The 20,769-nt window shown below is 41.7% G+C and overlaps 1 protein-coding gene across 2 annotated transcripts in view; it reads right to left on the bottom strand.

Moving 5' to 3' along the window:
• dnah9 (dynein, axonemal, heavy chain 9) overlaps nucleotides 1–20,769 on the bottom strand; it is a 211,491-nt gene that overhangs the window by 113,512 nt on the left and 77,210 nt on the right. The window contains exons 35-43 of one of the 2 annotated variants that reach the window (XM_050060727.1): nucleotides 12,573–12,730; nucleotides 10,815–10,953; nucleotides 8,383–8,670; nucleotides 3,680–3,890; nucleotides 3,457–3,584; nucleotides 3,009–3,117; nucleotides 2,106–2,253; nucleotides 1,371–1,545; nucleotides 355–528 (exon numbers count right to left, since the gene is read on the bottom strand). In XM_050060727.1, the coding sequence (XP_049916684.1) occupies nucleotides 355–528; nucleotides 1,371–1,545; nucleotides 2,106–2,253; nucleotides 3,009–3,117; nucleotides 3,457–3,584; nucleotides 3,680–3,890; nucleotides 8,383–8,670; nucleotides 10,815–10,953; nucleotides 12,573–12,730 (1,530 nt within the window). The remainder of the gene's footprint in view (nucleotides 1–354; nucleotides 529–1,370; nucleotides 1,546–2,105; nucleotides 2,254–3,008; nucleotides 3,118–3,456; nucleotides 3,585–3,679; nucleotides 3,891–8,382; nucleotides 8,671–10,814; nucleotides 10,954–12,572; nucleotides 12,731–20,769) is intronic. The other variant, XM_050060728.1, reaches the window with a different exon arrangement.

Genomic DNA, 20,769 nt, shown 5'->3' with positions numbered 1-20,769 from the left:
ATGGTATCTGCACAATCCCTGTTATGGCATTAATATACTACAGGGTATTAGTGCTGCAACTAAGGATTATTTTGAAAACTAATAATGCCTAAAATATTTGTTTCTAATAATCAGTTAATAGCTTTACCTGTAAAATGTGAATATGAATGAAAATACTTATCACAAGGTCCCAGATCTAACACGAACTTTGTCAAAGATAGTCAACATACAATGACAATAAACTGTCTTTTCAAAGTGTTAATCAATTATCAAAATATTGTTATGTAATTTAAGAATAAGCCAAGCAAATAAAATCTGTGTATTCCCACCAAATACTTGCAAACAGCTTGCATACTCTAAAACAACCTGTTGTACCTGCAGAGGTGTATCTGTGTCCATCTCAAACTTGGGCACCATCTTGGACCAGGGTTCAAACTTCTTGCTCTCGGGGTCGATGTAGTAATCAAACACAGTGCCCTGGGATGGGAATTTAATGGTTTTGAACTCGGCCACCCACCACTTGCTGAACTCCACTCTGTAGTCGACCAGCTGCACTCACACAGAGAACACACGCAGAGACACAGAGGGTAGGCGAGCGGTCAATACTCTAAAATGACTTCCTCTCTGCTTTTTCTCCCCCATACAGTAGCTATGGATCTGCGCGTTTGATTTACACTGGTGTGAATACAAACCAGAGGACAAATAAATGCCAACAACATAGAGATACAGCCACAGCAGTTGAAGGGGAGAAAATGAGAGATGGCAGGCCCATCTATCCATCTGTCTGATTTAGACAGTGGAGTAGCCTCATCACCTACTGGCTGGCAGTTCCTCGCCTTCCTCCCTGCCTCCCCACCCCTTGGTACCTGTCTCCTCTATTCACTACCAACTCTCCAGTCAATAAAACCACTTAGCATTTAAATGCATCTGTGATGGGAAAATAAAGTGGAGTACATTTGTACCGAGGGGAGAGCAGTTTTATCCCATAACTTAGATGGACGCGCTTACTGTACAGCGCTAACTGGATTGCTTAGCAACTGCTCGCCATGGCTCTCCTGCTGATTTAAATTCAGCCAGCCTGTGTGTTGTTGAGCGGGAATGGAGTCCACTTCATTTTCAGATGGGGATCTCTGCCTTTTCACAAACCTGCCATTTCTTCAACTGAAAATAACTTTCAAATGACTTCTCATAAATAGAGACACAAAGTTGAGTTGCGTAAGAGGCACCGGGGCTTGAATAATAGCAAGGAATGCCCATAATGCAAGTGCAAAAAAGGAGTTATGAGCAGAGAAAAAAAAATCATTCAGCTGTTTCAGTTGCATCCTATTCTTTTTCCCTCCTTATGCAACCACTTAGTAAGCGTCTCACATGCCCAGAGGCCCACGCAGTACCTGGTCCTGGAACATGGCTCCCCCAAAGGCCCAGACAGCAGCAAAGACAAAATAGAGCTCATAAAGTTCCTTGGCACAGTCTGGCGGGGTGTTTTCTGGTGTCAGCAGACACTCCAGCAAGTAGCACAGCATCTGGACCATGCTCTGCTCAGGGATAGGGATGATCTTCTTAAACCTGAGCAAAGACAGACACATTACATCACTGGATTCAAGCATTACCACTGACTTCTGTTCCTCATTAAGTACTTAAATAGCTAGTGTGCTGAAATAAGAAAATAATTTATGGTTTTATTTTGCATTGAAGCAAGCCTTTTTTAAAAGATTGAACATAGAAGCTGCTTTGGACAAAATGAAATTCAGTTGTTTGTTGTTTACAAATCTATAAGCTCTGTGGCACGGTGGGACTGTACAGTGGTGCATTTTCTGGATTTATTGGCCTCACAGTGAGGACAAAATATTCCTCCTCTCTGTCTCCCTCCTCTGCTTCCTGTTTTTGTTGTCTTCTCCAATAGCAGTGGTGATGGAGGTGTTGGAGGAGGCGAGTGGTCCTGTACAATAGAATGCAGGATGGAATCCAATTCTTCTGAGTCAGACGCTGTTTGCTAATATCCAACACGCCCACTTTTGCACAGTCCCTCCCCATGTTATCTCACATCTCAACATCCTGCGTCAACCGGATATCACTGTGAGAATGTCATTTGACAGTGACACAGAGCTGCTGAGGAGCCGTGTTACCTTGATCTCAGGCCATCCAGGCAAGAGGGGAGGTACTTGTCAAACAATATGGTCAGGTTGGCTTTCTCTGATTGGACCTCCCGCCTGTCGATCCAGCTCGTCACTGGCGGGTTCCAGCCTAGGTCTGCTGGGTTTATGTAAAGGATGCCTGGACAGAAAACAAGGAATAGAACACACATGGTGATTACAGTAGCTGCAACCATGGCTGGATTCATCCATTGTGGGTCCCCAGGGCATAAAATGTGTTGTTGGACCCCCTTTAATCCCCGGACAACATGTACAATGTCAAGGGCAGACTATGCATGGCTGCTCCATTATTTAACCAACGTGAGCACTTAATGACAGATTACACTCACACTCTTTTGGTCTTGGGAGTATATTGGGATTTGACACACAGCATATGCAGTATGAAACCTATGACTCACACTTAAGATTACAGAAAGAAAAGAGAGAAGAGTGCTGGACTAAATGGGATACCAACAGATTCTCATCCCAACTTGTCAAATATCGCCACTTTGTCAATTTTATAATTCAATTATTTATGCAAGCACTGGGATAAAACACATATTAGATAAAGAAAGCTACAGCTCTTCATAACTAACAGTTAGCTTAAAATTAAACAATATATTGATTTGCCCTACTGTGCAAGAACATTGTTCTTCCTGTATGTTTGTCCCTTATATTAATTGCCAAGACACAGGGTGCCTGACGCTTGCATTGGGACTTTATGTACAGTATATCATCCTTTGTAGGTGAGTGGCCATGGTTGACGCATTTACTGTGTTATAAAACAAAATAATAAAGTATATATTAGAAATGGAAAATAAATCCAAAATACAAGCCTAATATTGTCATAAAGGCCAAAGTAAAAGGATGAGATGAAGAAAGAAAAGCAAGGACTACCTGCTCTAGACACTGTAGCAGGGGTAGCAGTGCGAAGGTGGCTGATCTCAAACACCAGCCTCATGGTGGGGTTCAGAGGGATCCGCTCATTACTGGCCAGAGTCAGCACCTAACAGAAGCAGACAGCATATTTCCAAACAGTGCACGTAGATATGACTGAAGAAGAATGTGTTCTTCGTGCCTTTTACACCGTCTTAGCCTGGATTATGCCACCTGCTATCAGCTCTTTCCACTATTCTTAGCATTACATGCACACACTGTCATTTATCTTCTCATCCGCAGAGTACAAATAGTTTACAACTCTCTCGCATCAGTGATGAGTCAACCACATATTTTCATATCTGAATGCTGATTTAGTAACAGTGAAAATGTGTAACCTTCGTCATTTTGATACTGAATAAAAGACTCCACACAGTTACACACACTCACACGCTCAACTTGCTCACACCTTGTTGTCATCCATGACTGTGTTGAGTGACTCAATCCACATTGGGTCAATGTCTCCATCCAAAACAATCCACTTAGGTCCACTGTGACTGACATTCGCCAGTTCACGCATTATACTAGAGAACAGGCCTGTAAAGAAGGGGTTGACATTTTGGATTTTTTGACTCAGGTTATTGGACACTTTGTACTAATCAAACAACGTTTCTGCAAGACTCTGTAATCACCATCTTTCCATTCTCTGGTTGCCGGGTTAATGATGCCAAAGAGCTCATCATTGGTCACAGCCTTTGGGTTGAGGTCCGCCCACACAGGTCTGCGCTTCATGTTCTGATAAGTCCTTTGGAGTGACCTCATCACCTGGCTCTTTCCAGTGCCTGCGTTCCCGATCACAAACACAGAGTGACGCACTGCCAGCAGCTCCTCCAGCTGCACCACCTAACACACACATACAGAATGAAATATGTTATATTATCCTTTGTTTACACGTGAAGGACACTGAAGACATGGTATACACATAAACACTGACCCTTTTACAGGATAATGTAGAATTTCATGGGCCACTACACTGAGCCACTCAGTCTACAACATCTTGTTGTTAATGTTGTGGTTTATGGTGAATATAAAGTGATGCAGAATGACAGCGTAGTGTGATGCACTGCAGTGCAGTGCAGCAGCTTAGTACACTGTTCACAGACGACAATAAATGACAGCAGTGGTCTTCTGGAAGGACAGATATCTGCACCCTCATTATTCTGTGTTTGCACACTTAAAGGGCCACTCCACGTATTTGAAACAGTTCACTTGTCACTGGGACTAGCAGTTAGTGGTTGTATAACATCTGTGAAGAGCACAAGAGTTCAATACTGAATCAATGAAAAAGACTATGTGAAAAATATAAACAAATATAACAGTACAATAAATAGTAAATACAGACACTTTTTTGTCTGTATCTATTATATAAATATGAGTGATGAATAATACAGTTCATTTTCCAAATACAGCTACATATTATGAGATGTTACTGTTTTGTTTCAATTAATGTAATAAAGTCACTTTTCATCACAAAGTCAGTCAGTTTGTCAGTCAGACCAGGAACAGTCTTGTGATTTGCTGTGTGCTCATACTGGAAAAGCGGCAAAATGAAGTATACTCAGAACAGTCAATTCACAAAGAATGGATTGCGGCTGCTGATGGCACCATGAATTGTGCATCACTTGCGACTGCTATCTGCCGTGTCCAGGACTTATTCACAGATGATATTATGCTAATGATATTTAAGTGCAAACATGCCCATGAAGTTTTGCAAATGACTGCAATTTGCCTTTTTTATGCATTTGATTGGATATCTATGTGGAGAAGTATAACTGCACACAGTATGGAGAACAATGGCAGAGACAAAAAGAAAACTGAAACTTTCAGACTGTGACCTACAGGTCCTGACCGACAAGGTGTAGAGGCTTTCCTCAAAACTTCAGGTAAGGAAGAGAGAAACCATATTTGGGATTTAATATCCCAGTCTGTCAGTGTGCTTCAGTTACCACCAACTTTCTTAAGATGCTAATAATTTCACTTCAGCGCTGATCTGCATAGAAAGGGGCTAATTTTGCACCAAATGTCTGTATATTACCTCATTCCAGTACGTGCAAATAGCACAGGAGCACCAATACAGAATTTGCTTGACAGTGCAGTTAGGGGTGCATTTCACCCTTTGCAAGTGCTTTGAGAATTATAGACCCAAATCCTTTTGTGAATTCGCTCCTGAGTGTGCATACCAACAATACATCTCACAATGCAATACCCAAAGAAAATGTAAGAGCTGCCCACAGCACACAGCACTTCAACTATTTGGACAACCATTTAGCTGTCAATTTGTGAAGTTGAATTGACTGTGGCATTTTGAAAGTGCAGTCTGATTGAGGTCCAATACTGCACATATCACCATAAAGATTAGTATATACTGTATACAAACAGTATGCACTATGGAGCTGGGACTTTGTGAGAAAAAAATGTATTAGGCTGATGGAGAGCATTAGCTCAAAACATCACTTGTGGATGTGCTAATAAATTGCACTTAAGGGGACCAACCTTTCCTCATGTTTTAAAACTGGTATTATGAAATAAAGCAATCACTAATTGGGAAACTGAAGCTGTGAGATAAAAACCGACTTTTGAAAAAGAACATTTTGACATAAAAATAGAATAAAACATCCAATGATCTGCAATACAACCCAAACTATTGTAGAAAGAATAAAGTAGAAGCAGGATGAAATAATACTTCAGCTTCAGCTGAGTTTTAAAAATGTATTGTATCATTTGACAATTATATATATATATATATATATATATATATATATGTATATTGACAACCATTATATGACACATTTTGTCTCTGTTTATTCATATTATTACTTATTATGTATTCCACATTTAAAAATGTGGTTCTCCATATAGTTTGAAGATTTCTTATGAGAAAATAATCCTGATGATGTCAGAGAGAGCGAGCCTGTTACAACCTGGGGACATGGACTTTGAAAGACATGGTTGGGCCTAATGAAAAATGAGGATATCTCTGCATCTACTGCTTCCATTGTAAGCACTGCTCTAATTTAATTTATATTTTTTATTGAATTTAATTTAATTAAAGTGGGAAAAAATAGTAAACTGAGCATTCACCTGTCAACTAAAAGAGAGAGAAGTACCTGGTTTGCAAATTAATTATCATGCACAGTATCAGTCAAATTTCCTATTACCTAAATTCTACTTTTTTTTTTTAATGTTTGTTTGTTTGTTTGTTTGTTTGTTTGTTTGTTTGTAATTTTTCAATAGAGTATATTTCCTGAATTGCACTTTTGTAATTAAGTTGTGGGGTGTGGTCTTTTTCTTCTTGTGATATGCTTCAATGCCATTAACCTTAATGTTTCAGTTAAATATTTCTCATATTTAGTAAATTGGAGATTACCCCAGTATTATATGCTCTGTGTCTTGTAACTTTAACAAAAATAATTTTGTGTCTTCTTTGCTGAAACTGTCACTATATTCTGAAAAAAATACGAGACAAAAAATCGTCGAAAAAAAATCATGTCCCTTCTGCCTCTAACGGCATTAACTAGAATCAGACTGTGGCACAGTAGCAACAACCAATCAAAGCCAAGGAGTCTCTAACACAGCTGTCATTCAAGTCAATCACTCCGTGAACTGTGGTCAGACTGTCAAATTAGGCTGTGCTGATCAAATATGAATCAAGATTCTGTCACTGCATTGCCTATTTCTCACCTCAGATGCTTTCATAAACGTATTACAGTGTACTGTTTAGCTGTTAAATGAGAAAGTTAGACCAGCAAGTGGGCGGTGCTTGGTACTCCCATTTAACGGTGTCCAACATGGGGGCCAAGTCACATACTTTCTCATTCTGTAGCCAAATAGCACACTAACATATGTTGCTGACAGCATTTGAGGAGAGAATTAGACAATGCAGTAAAAGAATTTGATCAGCGCTGACACTTTGACCAAAGTTTGCGAGCTGTAACCGACATGAATGACAGCTTCTTTAGAGACTCCTCAGCTTTGATTGGCTGTCCTTGTTCAGACACCGTGAATTCTTGCAAATGCCATTAGAAGCAATAGGTGGAGGCAGTTAACATGCAGTAAGGCCATTAGAAAAGCTACAAGATAAGGTCACAGATTATCTGTCTGATTTAGTGCTGTGTGAATGTAGACAGTTTCAGCAAATGTGAAAAAATGTTTTTTTTTTATAAAAGTTACCAACTACAGCTTTAAGCAAGCTTTAAAGAGTAGAGAGAGTTTGTTTTACTTTCACCACAGTAACCAGGATGTAATGCTTATCTACATTTGGACTCCTCCAAAGTCAACTTAACACACTCACACTTGACTTTTTCCTTGACTTGCAGTGTAACATTTTCTGTCAGTTCAGGTATGTGAGGTGACACTACAGAGTGTGTAACAGAGAAAAGGGAGAAAGAGAGATTTACACTCAAACATACAGATGGCGAGCTCGATCAATGCCATCGACCGGGCTCCTCACGGCTCCTACTCCCCATCCATTCAGCCCGAGCGCAGGCGGCTTTACACTCTCAAAGGCCCCGGCTGATTACTGCTTTGATGTGGGGAGGACTAATGCTAGCACAGGCTAACGCTAAAGGTATGCAGGCTTTCTCAGCCCACCCGCTCCCCCCCTCGTTGTCTGAAATCAAAAGGTTGGCTGCGCAAACAAAGACAGTAAAAGTTCAGGCTCTGGGGGTGGATGGTTGTTATTGACCGCTCCGCCATTCTCACTCTCTCGCTCGCTGTGTTTCTCCTCCTCTTTGTTTATTTCCGTGGCTGTCTCTCACAATGTCAGGGTTAAGTGGCGTGGTGCAGCGCCAGCCTCCATTGATGGAGTGTTATTATGTGGTTCCCGTGTCTATTTGACCTGAGGCAGATTGCACTTATTTCCCCTGGTCCTGCGTTCATCTGTCTCTGACATATAACGCCTTCTATTGTGTGTGTGCGTGTGTGTGTGTGTATCTGTATGTAATATAATGACTAGAATTAGGTCAGCAGCTTGGGCACCTGAACTCTCATCGCAGCCAACCGTTGGCTTCTGCAATATTTGCCCGATTCATCCACATCCCGCAGACTTGTTTGACACTAATGTGTATTTCCCAGCGGAACATTATGACGTGAGGTAAATAGCTTTTGGAAAGAACTACGATAAATCTAAATGAAAGTGCTACAACTGTAATATCTGTCTAAATTGTTAAAGATGAAACCCCCATTTGGGGACTTTGCTCCTGCTTCACAGACAAGTTGTGATTGCCGTCATCCTTGGCAACACTTGTGACATTTTGAGTTGTAATCAAAACAAAATCCGATAAACTGCAGCAGACAAGTATGTCAGAGGGCTACAGAAGAATTGTGTTTAATTTACCTTGAGGACAAAATTGTCCTCGGCTTGTAACTTCAAATCCAAAATTGACTCCTTTACATGCTTCTCAAAGTCCAGGTCTCTCTTCCTGGGGACGTCCAGAGCAGGAAACAGGTCTCCTATCAGGCCCATGAACACTGGCATGTCATCAGTCACAATCTTGGGGATGTTGAAGTCTCTCAGAGCTCGCATCAGCACCTGGTCCTCTGCTCGGCCGGGGTCTCCTCTCTTCAGAGAGCCAGCCACCACCAGGACAGACTTGATGGCTCGGAGGCCCCAGTCATAGTGGTCCTTTGGTAAAGGCCAGAGAGATGTCAGTGAGCAGAGGAAAATACACAGTTTCACAGCAGGGCATGCAGAGCTGCTAGTAAGGTTGAAAGGGTAATTAAAAATGGACATCTACTTCTACCATCGATGCTATTTCACTCTTTTCATCAGCATATTAGCATTGATATATTAGCATGTAGCTCAAAGGGTCTACTGTTGCTAAGTACAGCCCCACAGAGCTACTAGCATAGGTTTAGACTGTTAGTCTGTGGTTCTGTGAATCTTTGCATCCTAACCATGACTCTCCAGGAATCAACCCACCCTGAGAGATAAAAATAATTAATCGCAGCACTAATTCACTTACTCTATGATTTAAAGCCCCATATAATACACTTATTATATCCATGTCTGGATGGAGAGCTCATCTGGAAGGATTTAGTGATTTTACAGTGAGCTTAACCTACTTTATATTTTTGGACATCATTCATAACAACATCAACATAATATTCCCAAAGTAACTTGTGATATTTCTCTGTTGTCAATACTGTAGCAATAGAGCATACCATCTCTTACAGGCACAGACAAGATTAACAGACACAGTCCTACGCTGCTATTGTTTTCAGAACCATTTCAGTTTATATTTAACTGTAAAATAAGAAAGTTTTGCTCCGGCTGGTGGGTGGTGCCTGATTTTGGCTGTTTTTAACATGGCGACCTTGTCACACACTTTCTCATTTTACAGCTCAACAGTACACTTAAATGTTTCTGAAAACATTTGAGGTGAAAAATAGGCAATGGGGTAACAGAATCTTGATTCAGAAGAATCTTGATTCTGTTACCCCAGAATCAAACTACCTAGTTTGACAGTTTGACTGCAGTTCAAGAGCAGTGATTGACAGCTGCATTAGAGACTCCTCAGCTCTGATTGGGTGTACTTGTTCAGACATGGTGGGTTCTTGCAAATGCCATTAGAAGCAGTACCAGTATCTGTCTGATGTACTACTGTTAGGATATAGTGACAGTTTCATTGAATATAACAATAACTTTTTTTATGAAAGTAACCGACTGTGGCTTTAAAGTGTCTTAGTAGTTTTTAAACAATGAGTTGGTCTCATACGATATCAGATGCATTGGGACTGTCAGTGCGTATGTCCTGTTCAGAGGCAAAGATCAAATGTGTGTGCCATGTTGTCTGTCACAGGTGCATCACAGGTGGTCTTATCCAGATCAACACAATCAACATGATGGTACGGAGCAGCAACAAACACGAGAACACACAATGCCACAGCATTTTACTGCCATGACACTAGAGGCTGCAAACTTATTAGAGCATTATTTCAGCTCCCTGCAGACTCTGATAGCATGGAATATATTTCACTGTACTCTGTTAGCATGCTTTGGTGTCCACTGCATATTCGTTCAGCACAGGGCCAGCAGCAGAACTTATGTAATATTAAATCCACAACTATGAACCACTTGTTTAACTCAAGAAAGTAGTTCTCTGAATCTGCACTTTCCATTGATTTGCAGTTTCAGCCCTTGTGAATATAGCTTAGAGAGGCAGTCTGTTCATTATCATTTGATTTCATTACCGCTAAGTTGCTAATGTTGGAAAACCTGCAATGAAACTCTGGCAAACAACTTTGGAGTGGCCAAAAAGTGTAATTAAGGTGATATTTAAAAATGTCGGAGGGACTAGAGCTTCATAAAATCGCCATAAAAAGGAAGTAGAGTGCTATGACACTTAAACGGGCCTGTGGTCATGGGAAATTCATCCAGAACTGAGGACTCATAAAATTGCTTACCTAAATCGAGAAGCTCCCTTGTAACTATTAGTCAGCACTGTGAGTGATTTTATTGCTTTTTTAAATCATTAAAATAAGGGCATGACATGTAAAAAAGGGACCAGACAAAAAAAGGATTAAAGGAAATTTTAGATGGAATAACATCCAAACTCCCTGCAGCTTCTTATTCATATGCAATGTAGCACTTCACTCAGACAGTTCAGTTAGAAAGTCAGCTCTTGTGTGGTGCCTCAGAGTCATTCCTTTATCAAAAGCCTCAAATATAAAAAGAACATTGTGTCACTTGTTCAGCTTTGAAGTGGAAATGGATCTGGCTCTTTCTAACCATATCAGATGTGTAACATCAAAGAAAACAGATATTACCTGTTTGGACAACAGCTCTTTACACAGTGTGTAGAGGGTGATAAACTTCCTGGCCAGCACTCGAGCATCCAGGAAGCCCTCGGCCACCAGCATGATTTCACATATCAGCTCAAAGTCTGGCACCACCATGGCACATGGTCTGTGGAAAAATGGACAGAATGCATCAAAATGATCTCAGTTACAGTTCATAATCATTTGTTATCTACAGAATAAGCAATTAAATTCAAGACTTGTGGGTTAATGTTACTGGATTTTGAGGAGGCATACACAGTAAACGGCAGATCAATATGAGCTCAGCACAGCTCACAATTCATCACAACTAAACACATCACACAGCTCTTTTGCAACAAACTTCCCACAATGCTGTCAGCGATCTTGCCTTAAGATGGGACTCCCTTTTCAGAGAGCAACCATCCCCTAACATGCTCTCTCTCTCTTTGCCACACGCTGGCCTTGTGCATGCAGCTGTAGCTAATGTCACTTGTGCCAGGTGTAATTTGAAAACTGACCATTGTGGCATGAGGATGTTTTGCTGGTATTGAATATACAATCCATCAGACATTACATGAGAGATGTACTGTAGATAACCATTAATTTCATTTGTTGTTTTCAAAATAAATGTAATAATATGAAGATCAGTTAAGAGACAGGTTTCAATAGAATGACTTTGGACTAAAAAAAAAGAAGTAGTTCATATATCCCTATTTTTGTAATTTGTTGCAGACCCTTTAAAAGATTGAAACGATGTATTGTGTACTGTGGTGAGAAATGACATTGAGATGGAAAAAGTCGAAAAGAAAAAGATAAAAAAAAGAAAATGAGATCGAAAAGTATGAAATTTGATGTTCTGAACAGAAAAACAAAACACTATCATGTTCCCATCTATTGATGGGTTCAAATATCCCTCCATCTAGACAGCAAGAACACCAAGGAGCTCAATTTGGCTGGGAGGTTGAGCGTGTCGCCAGCTTTAAGTTTCTGAGGGTTCACATATCGAAAGACTTGAGTCAAGAAGACTCACCAGCAACTCTTGCTCCTGAGGAGACTAAAGAAAGTCCATCTGTCTCCTCAGATTCCAGTGAACTTTTCCCACTGTACCAGCTCTGTCTCAGCTCGATACACTGTATTCTGATCATAGTTTCCCACTTTCTTGTATTTACACCTGCACTAAACATTTTTACTTACACTTGCACTGCCTGTAATTGCTGCACATTTCATCCTATTCATATTATATTTATTTAGTGTATTCATATAATTCCCTCACCATTTATTGTACATTCTCTATTACTGATTATTTTGTACATACTTTGTACATTACTCTTTACTTTAAAGCTTTTTGCACTTCTGGATACTAAACTGCATTTAGATGTCTCAGTACCTGTGCTGTGTGCAATGACAATAAAGTGAAATCTAATCTAATCCAATTTAATAGTCCATTTCTTAATCTGTTTATCCCTTTAAGGGCCACAAAGCATTGAAAATGTATTTTTCAACATGTTTGTAATGTTTCTTGTACATTTTAAAGACTGCGGTCTAATTGTCACTTCCATTTTGCAGCCACATCCGAGTAGGCAGATTTGATAACATAATCAGGTTTAATAAAAGCACTCCTACTGTTTTCATGTTATTATAATTTGTAAAGTTCCATGACGATGATGGATTATATCTTAAATGATGGACCAAAAAAATCAGAGAGATAAAGTCCTGTACTGTATGTTGCATTAGAGCTGTGAGACTTGTGATGGTCCTTTGACCCACCTGAACAGAGCCTTGAGGTTCTCAGGTAGCTCAGTCCTGCCAGCGTAGCCTGGATTCATTGTGATGAAGATGCCAACAGAGGGGCAAAGATTTACCTCCTCTCCCATGAAGTTAAACCTCTGCTTCCTATCTCGGATGGCGTCCTGAATGCTTTTCACCTGCACATACAGAGGACAAAAACTAAATACAGAGTAGAATAAAATGGTATCCAAACTTAATACTTTTTTGGTACCAACCAAAATAAGTCAGTGACACCCCATATCAAAAGCTGTTTGTTAAGTTCTTTACAAGCCTGTGGCCATGCTAGCAGCTCTGTGATGTGGCACTGAGACACAGCTGTGCTTGGAGCTAAATACAAATGCCAGCATGCTAGCATGCTCACTATATTAATGCTAAAATGCTGATGCTAAGTTTACCATCTTACTATATAATGACGAAAACTCTGTCTGTGTGTGGGTGTGTCTGCGGGTGTGTCTGTTCCACGTTTTTCTCCTCACTGACTTGGTCAATCCATGTGAAATTTGGCACAGTGGTAGAGGGTCATGGGAGGATGCGAATGAAGCAATACTACATCAATTGGCCAAAGGGGGGGGCGCTATAGCAACCAATTGAACTTTGAATGGGCATATTAAATGCCCCGTATGTCGTAGAGACATGAAACGTTGCACAGAGATGCCTCTCCTCATGAGGAACAAATTTGCCTCAACAACCCATAACTTCCGGTTGTATAGATTTTCCACCATTTTGAACACTTAAAGGGATAGTGCACCCAAGAATGAAAATTCAGCCATTATCTACTCACCCTCATGCTGAGGAAGGCTCTGGTGAAGTTTTAGAAACAAAATGGGGGCGCTAGAAAGCTAATTTCTTATCTAGGCCTAACCGCCATATCGATTTTTACTAAACTTGGTAGATATGTAGAACAGGACGCCTCAAGGTGACTGGAGAAATGTAACTCTAATTGGCAACTGGGTGGCGCTATAACAACAGAAAAATGCTTAAAAATGGCTAAAATGCGACCGATCGCTGTGGCTCCCCCTGTGGCCGAATGTTCGGGTTTTTTTCTAATTTTTGGTATGACTAAGTCATGGTATGGTATGCTGTACATAACCACAGAAACTGTCTGTGTCATTCTGTCAGTCAGCCATTCTGTCTGTCCCACGTTTTTCTACTCACTGACGTGGTCAATCTATGTGAAACTGCACATAGGCATTGAGGATTGGCATAGGTAGAGGGTGACAAAGCTACCAATGGGTATGGACTAGTCTATGTTAACCATGTCTACCATATTAGTTTTGCATTAGAATATTAACACTTTCTGACTAACACTAAAAGCAAAGCACAACTGGGGCTGATGAGGGATGTCATTAGTTTTGCAGATATTTGGCCCTTGATTAATAATAATAATTATTATTATAATAATAACAATAATAATAATAACAATGCATGTTTTTAATAGGCACCTTTCAAGCACTCAAGGACATCTTACAAGACATGGTTAAAAAACAAGCAGTAATGTATCCATAAATCATAAAATCAAACAATTCTGTAATATACAATAAAAGTTAATAAAATGACTGGACAAAAACCGTAATTATAAGTATTGCGTATAAAGTCATCATTATAAAATCATCATCAGCGGAAGTTTCAATATGTGTGTCACCATTAAATCAGACAGAATATGCCAGCTTGAAAAGGTGTGGTTTCAGAAGAGATTTGAAAGCGGAAGGGGAGTTAATATTATGAATGTCGTGGGGGAGAGTTCCAGAGGTGGGAGGCAGAATGGCTGAAGGCTCTAGAAACCATGGTAGTAGTGGGTGGTAGAGGATCTAAGACTACGGGAGGGTGTGTAGATATGAAGGAGTTCAGACAGGTAGGAAGGGGCTTGTTTATGAGGGGCATTTTTTGACCTAGTAATAGTGCCAAAGAGAAGTTAAAAGACTACTCTGTTACTTGATTTAGCACTGCACTACAATAGTCTTCAGTCTTCTTCCTTGTTAAAACCTGCTGCCTACATTACCCACACTGCAACTCGACTGCCAATCAGAAAAACAAGTGTGTAGCAACTGCAGCAGAGATGAGCAACAAGCTAAAGAGGTCTAACTTCTTCCTAACTTCATACCTCCTGACTGTTTTTATTTTCAAACCTGTGGTCTTCAGACCCAACCATTGCTGACTCAAGTTACATCTCTTTAAGACATTTATCAGACTTCACACAGCTTTCTCTCAGAACTTTGATCAAGCCCAAAAGTATCAGGCCCAACCCTACATAACTTGTAGGTTATGTTGTTGCTCGGCTGTTGCTGGCTCTGTGCCTTGCACATGACAGTGGCAGTCTGGGCTTCTCCCCACAGTGCCTCTCCGTCTTCGAGTGTACACAGTGGTCCACGGCGTATTCGCGCACAAATGATAATCACCACTCTCTGCTACATGTTACACTTATGTCACACACTGCTGGGGAAGCACAGGCAAACACTACCAACCAAGTCCCCTTGGAGTCCACCCCTCTCTCTCTTTGTCATTTTCCCTTTAGTCCAATGCAACTTGAATGCTACACACACGTCTTCAACTTGACAGCACAGAAGATCTATACATCAGCACAGTTTCAAGGTGGACACCCAAGATTAGTGTCACCAATTCAGTATCTGACCAAATGTCGCCTCCTCTGTTCCTGAGTTATGTAGTGAATAATGGCCAGATAAGTGTTTCTCCATGGCATTATGATGTCACACTGAAGTTGACCTTTGTCCTTGTGGATATGAAATGTCATCACTTCATCAGACATTTTGTGAAATTCTTTTACAATTAGAATATGAATTCTAGAGTTATGGCCAAAACCATGTCTTGTGAGGTCACAGTGACCTTGACCTTTGAATACCAAGTTCTAATCAGTTTATCCTTGAGTCTAAGTGGACGTTTGTGCCCAAATTGAAGAAATTCCCTCAAGGCATTCCTGACATATTGCATTTACGAGAATGTAGTAGTGCTCCTTTGGAACATTTGAAAACACACTTTGATGTGTAAAATCAGTTTGATTCCCCTTTTATGGGATCTCCGAAGTAATAACAATTCATCCTGAGGGAACATGGATGTCTTTACGAGTAGATGTAGTGGTATTTCAAGCAATAACTAAAAAGACCTTCTGGTGGCATGGGAGAAAAAATCAGAAGATCACCAACTCACTATGATTCATCCTCCAGATATTTCACTCTAGACCAAAGGTATTGGGCCCACCAACACTGTCATCAATCATCATCATGGCAACAAATGGGCCTGTAGAAACTAAAGTACTGTATTAGCACTACTATGAACCCAGACATTGTCAATTAAAAGAATGTGCTACCAACTAGTACAACTCTCACACATGAGAAAGTTATCCTTTCCTGTGGAAGTTTGATTTCCCTCTATTAGCATATCATTAATATCGCCAAGCACATACCAGAGTCAATTTGTAACAGCCTGTTAAATTGGTATGCACTATGCACCTTTTTTTCAGGGACACAATTTCATCAATAACATGAGCATGCTATCAGCCAGGGTTTACTGGATGAACTGCCAGGGCTCTGCTTGTCTACACTGTGATTGAATGAGATATCAGAAATGAACTTTTTGTGTGCGTGCATGGGTGTGTGTGTCTTGGCCTAAAACTCTGAATCCCAGCCTGTAAGAGGCTTTATGAATTTAACATGCGTGTGGTAAAAGAGCGTAGCGAGTCGACAGCTGGAAAGAGGAGGAACATCTCTTCATGGATGAGTACTCGGCTACAGATCACTCAGTCATACTAACACAACAGGGAGAGGAGGGGAAAAATGCAAAAACAAACAGTGCAGCTGCAGCACACAAAAAAAAAGAATCAAAGTTTTCATGAGAACATGAGTGGGGCTTGTTTTTTATATGAAATGACAGCAGCCCACCTCTGCTATCCTACAGGGACACGAAAAGAGGTAAAACACCAAAAACACATTTTTAAAAAGATCCTGAACAGACAGCGCTGTGAAAGGTGTGATCTAGTGGGGTCAGGCTCCACTCTTTGCTGTCTGATTGAATGGACATACTGGAGCTAGCAGCTTCAATATATATTCACAATTCAGGCCTGTGTTAGCTGGAACAGAGGCAGAACTTCACCAATCCATCTCCATGTTGTTATGTCTGGCGGCCTTCTGTTTGTCCCTGCTTTATTTAATGTAGAACTGGTCTCACCACCTGTGTTGGCAGACCCGCCCGGCAGCCGAGTATGTCGCCGTGTGATGCTAGCTGCTCCCACTTTAAGAGGATGGATTAGGTGTGTGCGCTATGGTGAGAGATGGCTCGGCGGTGGCTCCACTGAAGCAGTCGGAGCGCTGGAGCGGGCTGCCAGCTGTCACAGCAGGAGTTTGACGCTCCTCTGTTCTCAAGGTCTACTTCTCCACGTATAAGCCACCATGATTTATTATTCATTATGCTATACAACACCTATTCATTCTTCTGGCACTTTAAAATTCTCTAAGTATTGTAAGCTTCCACAGCTTATGGAAGAAGACTTTCATTGCTGCTAAAGAGAGAAGAAAGGAAGGAAGGAAGGGCAGAGAAGTGAGTTTTGAGTCTAGCAATGAATAATGATCCTTTGAGGAGCTCTATCTCCATTATCATCAAGATCATGATCAGCGTCCTTATCGACTGTATGCATTTTGCAATGACAGTAATGCACATGCATGAAGATAGTGACTGGGGCAGCAGCCAGCAGGATTTGAATTCACCAGAGAGACTTATAAACCACAGAGAGAGGATCTGTTTGATCCAGGATAACAGAATGCAAGATAGCAGAAAAGCTAGCATCAGCTGAAACACACAGAATATGGCTGAGTCCCATAATCAAAGGGCTAGCTGCTGTAGGTCGCTCAGAGTATACACCGTTCAGTGTAGAGAGGTAGTCTTCCGTCTTTTTTTTTTAAACTTTATGTGTCAGTACACATAATGTGAAAATGGAGGAGGAGAACCAAGGTGAAGACACTGACACAATTATCCATTCAGTTGATCCACAGAGCTCCATGATGTGCAAAAAAAGAACATCCCAGGTCATCCCGAGGGAATAATTTAATTAACAATTCAACAGCCGACACAGACCAACATGATCTTTCACAGTTTCCCCTATACCCTATTCTCCTATTACAGGCCTGGCGGCAACAGGAACCCCCCGCCAGGCTAAAAATATCCCTTTTTTAATTGCTGAAAATAACATCAAACATCCATTCAGTGTTTCAGCTTTAGTCAATCTGCGGTTGCACACCATGTGAACTGCAGCAGTGCACAGCTGTGAGTCCATAACAAGGTAAGCGTCTGCGGCTACTTCACATGTATGTAATAACGGCAGGGCTGTCATGTGTCTGTTATCTAAACTGCTAAAGTCAGGTTAACAGGTGAAGTGAAGATAACAGTGTCGATACTGGTTAAAGTCAGTTCAGTTAAAAAAGATCAGTGATGCTGTTTTGCCCTTATTGTTCTCCATGAAGTTTTCTGTAAGTGATGAAATGTTACTTTTTATGTGGAGTTAGCACTGCCCTGGACTCTGTTTAAAAAATAGTCTTTCAAATGCTACATTGGTTTGTGCTCTAATTTGGCATGCAGTTAAGACACCAAAAAGAACCGTGTTTAAATGAAAACTCAACTCCTGGCTTTTGCTCCTGGTGTTCTTTACCACTGGTTTGGAAGAAAGAAATGTGTTGTGCTGTGCAGTGGTTATTTTATGCTGGTGTGAGGAGTGGTTAATGTGGACTGTGGACTGACTATCTGTAACTGATAAATACCTAAAGAAACTGTAAATTTGAGAACAGGATATGTTGTGGCGGTGGGTGGTAGAATGCAGTGTTTCCCATACATTGATGGCACCCTACAGGGTTCGGACAATGTAGTCCCAATGAAAGCCACTAATATTGCCAGAGCCTGTATTGTCAGATTGGATGGTTTTCCACCCAGCTGGGCTATTTTTTATTATTGTGCAGGTAAAGATAATTTTGGGTGATCATTCGTGCCCCCTTTGCACCAATGAAAAAGGTCACTTCGCTTGTCTTATCAGTATGATTTAGACTGACAGGGCATTGAGTAGTCAACACATAACGTTTGGTTATCTAACATAACCGCAGTTCTTAGAATAATATGAGCGAGGTGTCTTGCTATGGGATGCAGCCTCCTGCAGCCCTGATAGAAGCATTTATCTCAATCCGCCAATCTTGATTGGCCGGTGAAAGGTGTTCATCCGCGCCGCACCCAGTAGTCCCACCTACTATATATAGTGTGCGCGGATAACGCTCCCTCAATTCAATAAGCAAACCTCTTCTCACCGCCCAGCAAGAAGGGTCGTCTGGCGAGACACCTCGCTCATATTATTCTAAGTACTGTGGTTATGTTAGATAACCAAACGTTCTTCTTCATAATATTCACTCGGTGTCTCGCTATGGGATATGGTAGCTCCCGTATTGCCAGACAGCTTATCGAACAAGTACCGGCCAGTGGGGAGGGTCCTGGGTTCCAGTTAGGACTCCAGGACCACGCTAGCCACGCACGGCCCTGACACGTCCAGCATATAGAACCGAACAAAAGACAGAGGCGAGGACCAACTCGCTGCTGAACAAATGTCCTGAACAGACACTCCCCTGAATAAAGCCCAGGATGCGGCCATCCCGCGGGTAGAGTGTGCACGCAAACCCGCCAGCGGCTGCAGACCCCTGCTTGTATACGCCAAAGCTATAGCCTCCACCACCCAGTGGGCGAGGCGCTGCTTTGTGACTGGCTGTCCCTTTCGGGGTTCAGCCCAGGAGACAAAGAGCTGATCGCTCCTCCTGATGCTCTGTGTCCTGTCCATATAAGAGCGCACAGCTCGAACCGGACACAGCATGTGCGCTCGCTGCTCACCGGGAGAAGCGGTGAACGCTGCGAGCTCAATGGGGGAACATGAACCCACCACCTTAGGTACAAAGACCGGGTTGGGCTTCAGAACCATATGTGTATTCCCCGGGGCGAACTGAGCACACACAGGGTGCACAGAGAGCGCATGGATGTCACTCACTCGCTTTGCAGAGGCGAGAGCTAGTAACAGCACTGTCTTAAGGGACAGGTGTTTAAGACTCGCTCCCAGCAATGGCTCAAATGGGGGGCCTTTAAGCCCCTCCAGAACCACCGCTAAATCCCACGGAGGCATCAGTGGTCTGGAGACAGGGAGCAGCCTGCGCGCGCCCCTCATAAACCGGCACACCAAAGGGTGTTGGCCCACTGTTTTGTCCCCAAATCCTATATGGCAAGCCGCCATAGCTGCCAGATAAACCTTAACCGTGGAAAAGGCTTTTCCTTTATCAATCAGGTCCTGTAAAAACGACAGTATCGCTGGCACAGAACACTGAAAGGGGATGTGGCCCCGTTCGAGACACCACCGCTCAAACACTCCCCACTTACAGTCGTACAGAGACCTAGTGGAGGGAGCCCTAGCGTTTTGGATAGTGTTAAACACACCCTGAGGGAGTCCAGCAGTGGTCAAATTGAGCCACTCATGGGCCAGGCCCACAGTTGCAGTCGCTCCGGGTGCGGGTGGAACACTGCCCCCCCGCCCTGCGAGAGCAAGTCCCTGCGCACCAGCAGCTGCCAAGGCTGGTCGCACAGCATCCGATATATCTCCGCCAGCCAGTGCATTGCTGGCCAGTGTGGAGCTATCAGGATCAGCTTGTGGTTGTGTCCCCTCACTCTGGCGAGAGTGGGGGGTATCAGCGCTAGGGATGCACGATAACTTTTCTTTTAAACCGATACCAATAACCCATAACTTTCAGCTCCTAAAGGCCGATACCGATAACTGATAACCAATAACACACACATATACATTATATATATATATATATGTATATACCTAAGATCATGACATCAATACTATGAACAAAACATTTTCGAAAAGATCAAACAAACAAAAAAACTATTTGATATCTCAAATGAACATCAATTTAAATAAGGTGCATTACTTACTGATAGAAAAATAAAGGCCCCTTGAACTGATGCAAATACATGCATCGGGATTACAAACTGAAAAAGTTCATTCCAGAAGTTCAAAAAAATAAATATATATAGAAAATGATTGCACTGAACAAGTTAGACTTGTCTATGTAAACAAACTGAAAAAGTGCATTCCATAGTAACAAAAAAATAAGTTTAAAGAATTTTGGCTTATGGTTCCATTCAA

The sequence above is a fragment of the Epinephelus moara genome, chromosome 13, assembly GCF_006386435.1.
Source record: "Epinephelus moara isolate mb chromosome 13, YSFRI_EMoa_1.0, whole genome shotgun sequence".
NCBI classification, from domain to species: domain Eukaryota; kingdom Metazoa; phylum Chordata; class Actinopteri; order Perciformes; family Serranidae; genus Epinephelus; species Epinephelus moara.
This window is presented reverse-complemented; position numbering and strand designations above follow the sequence as displayed.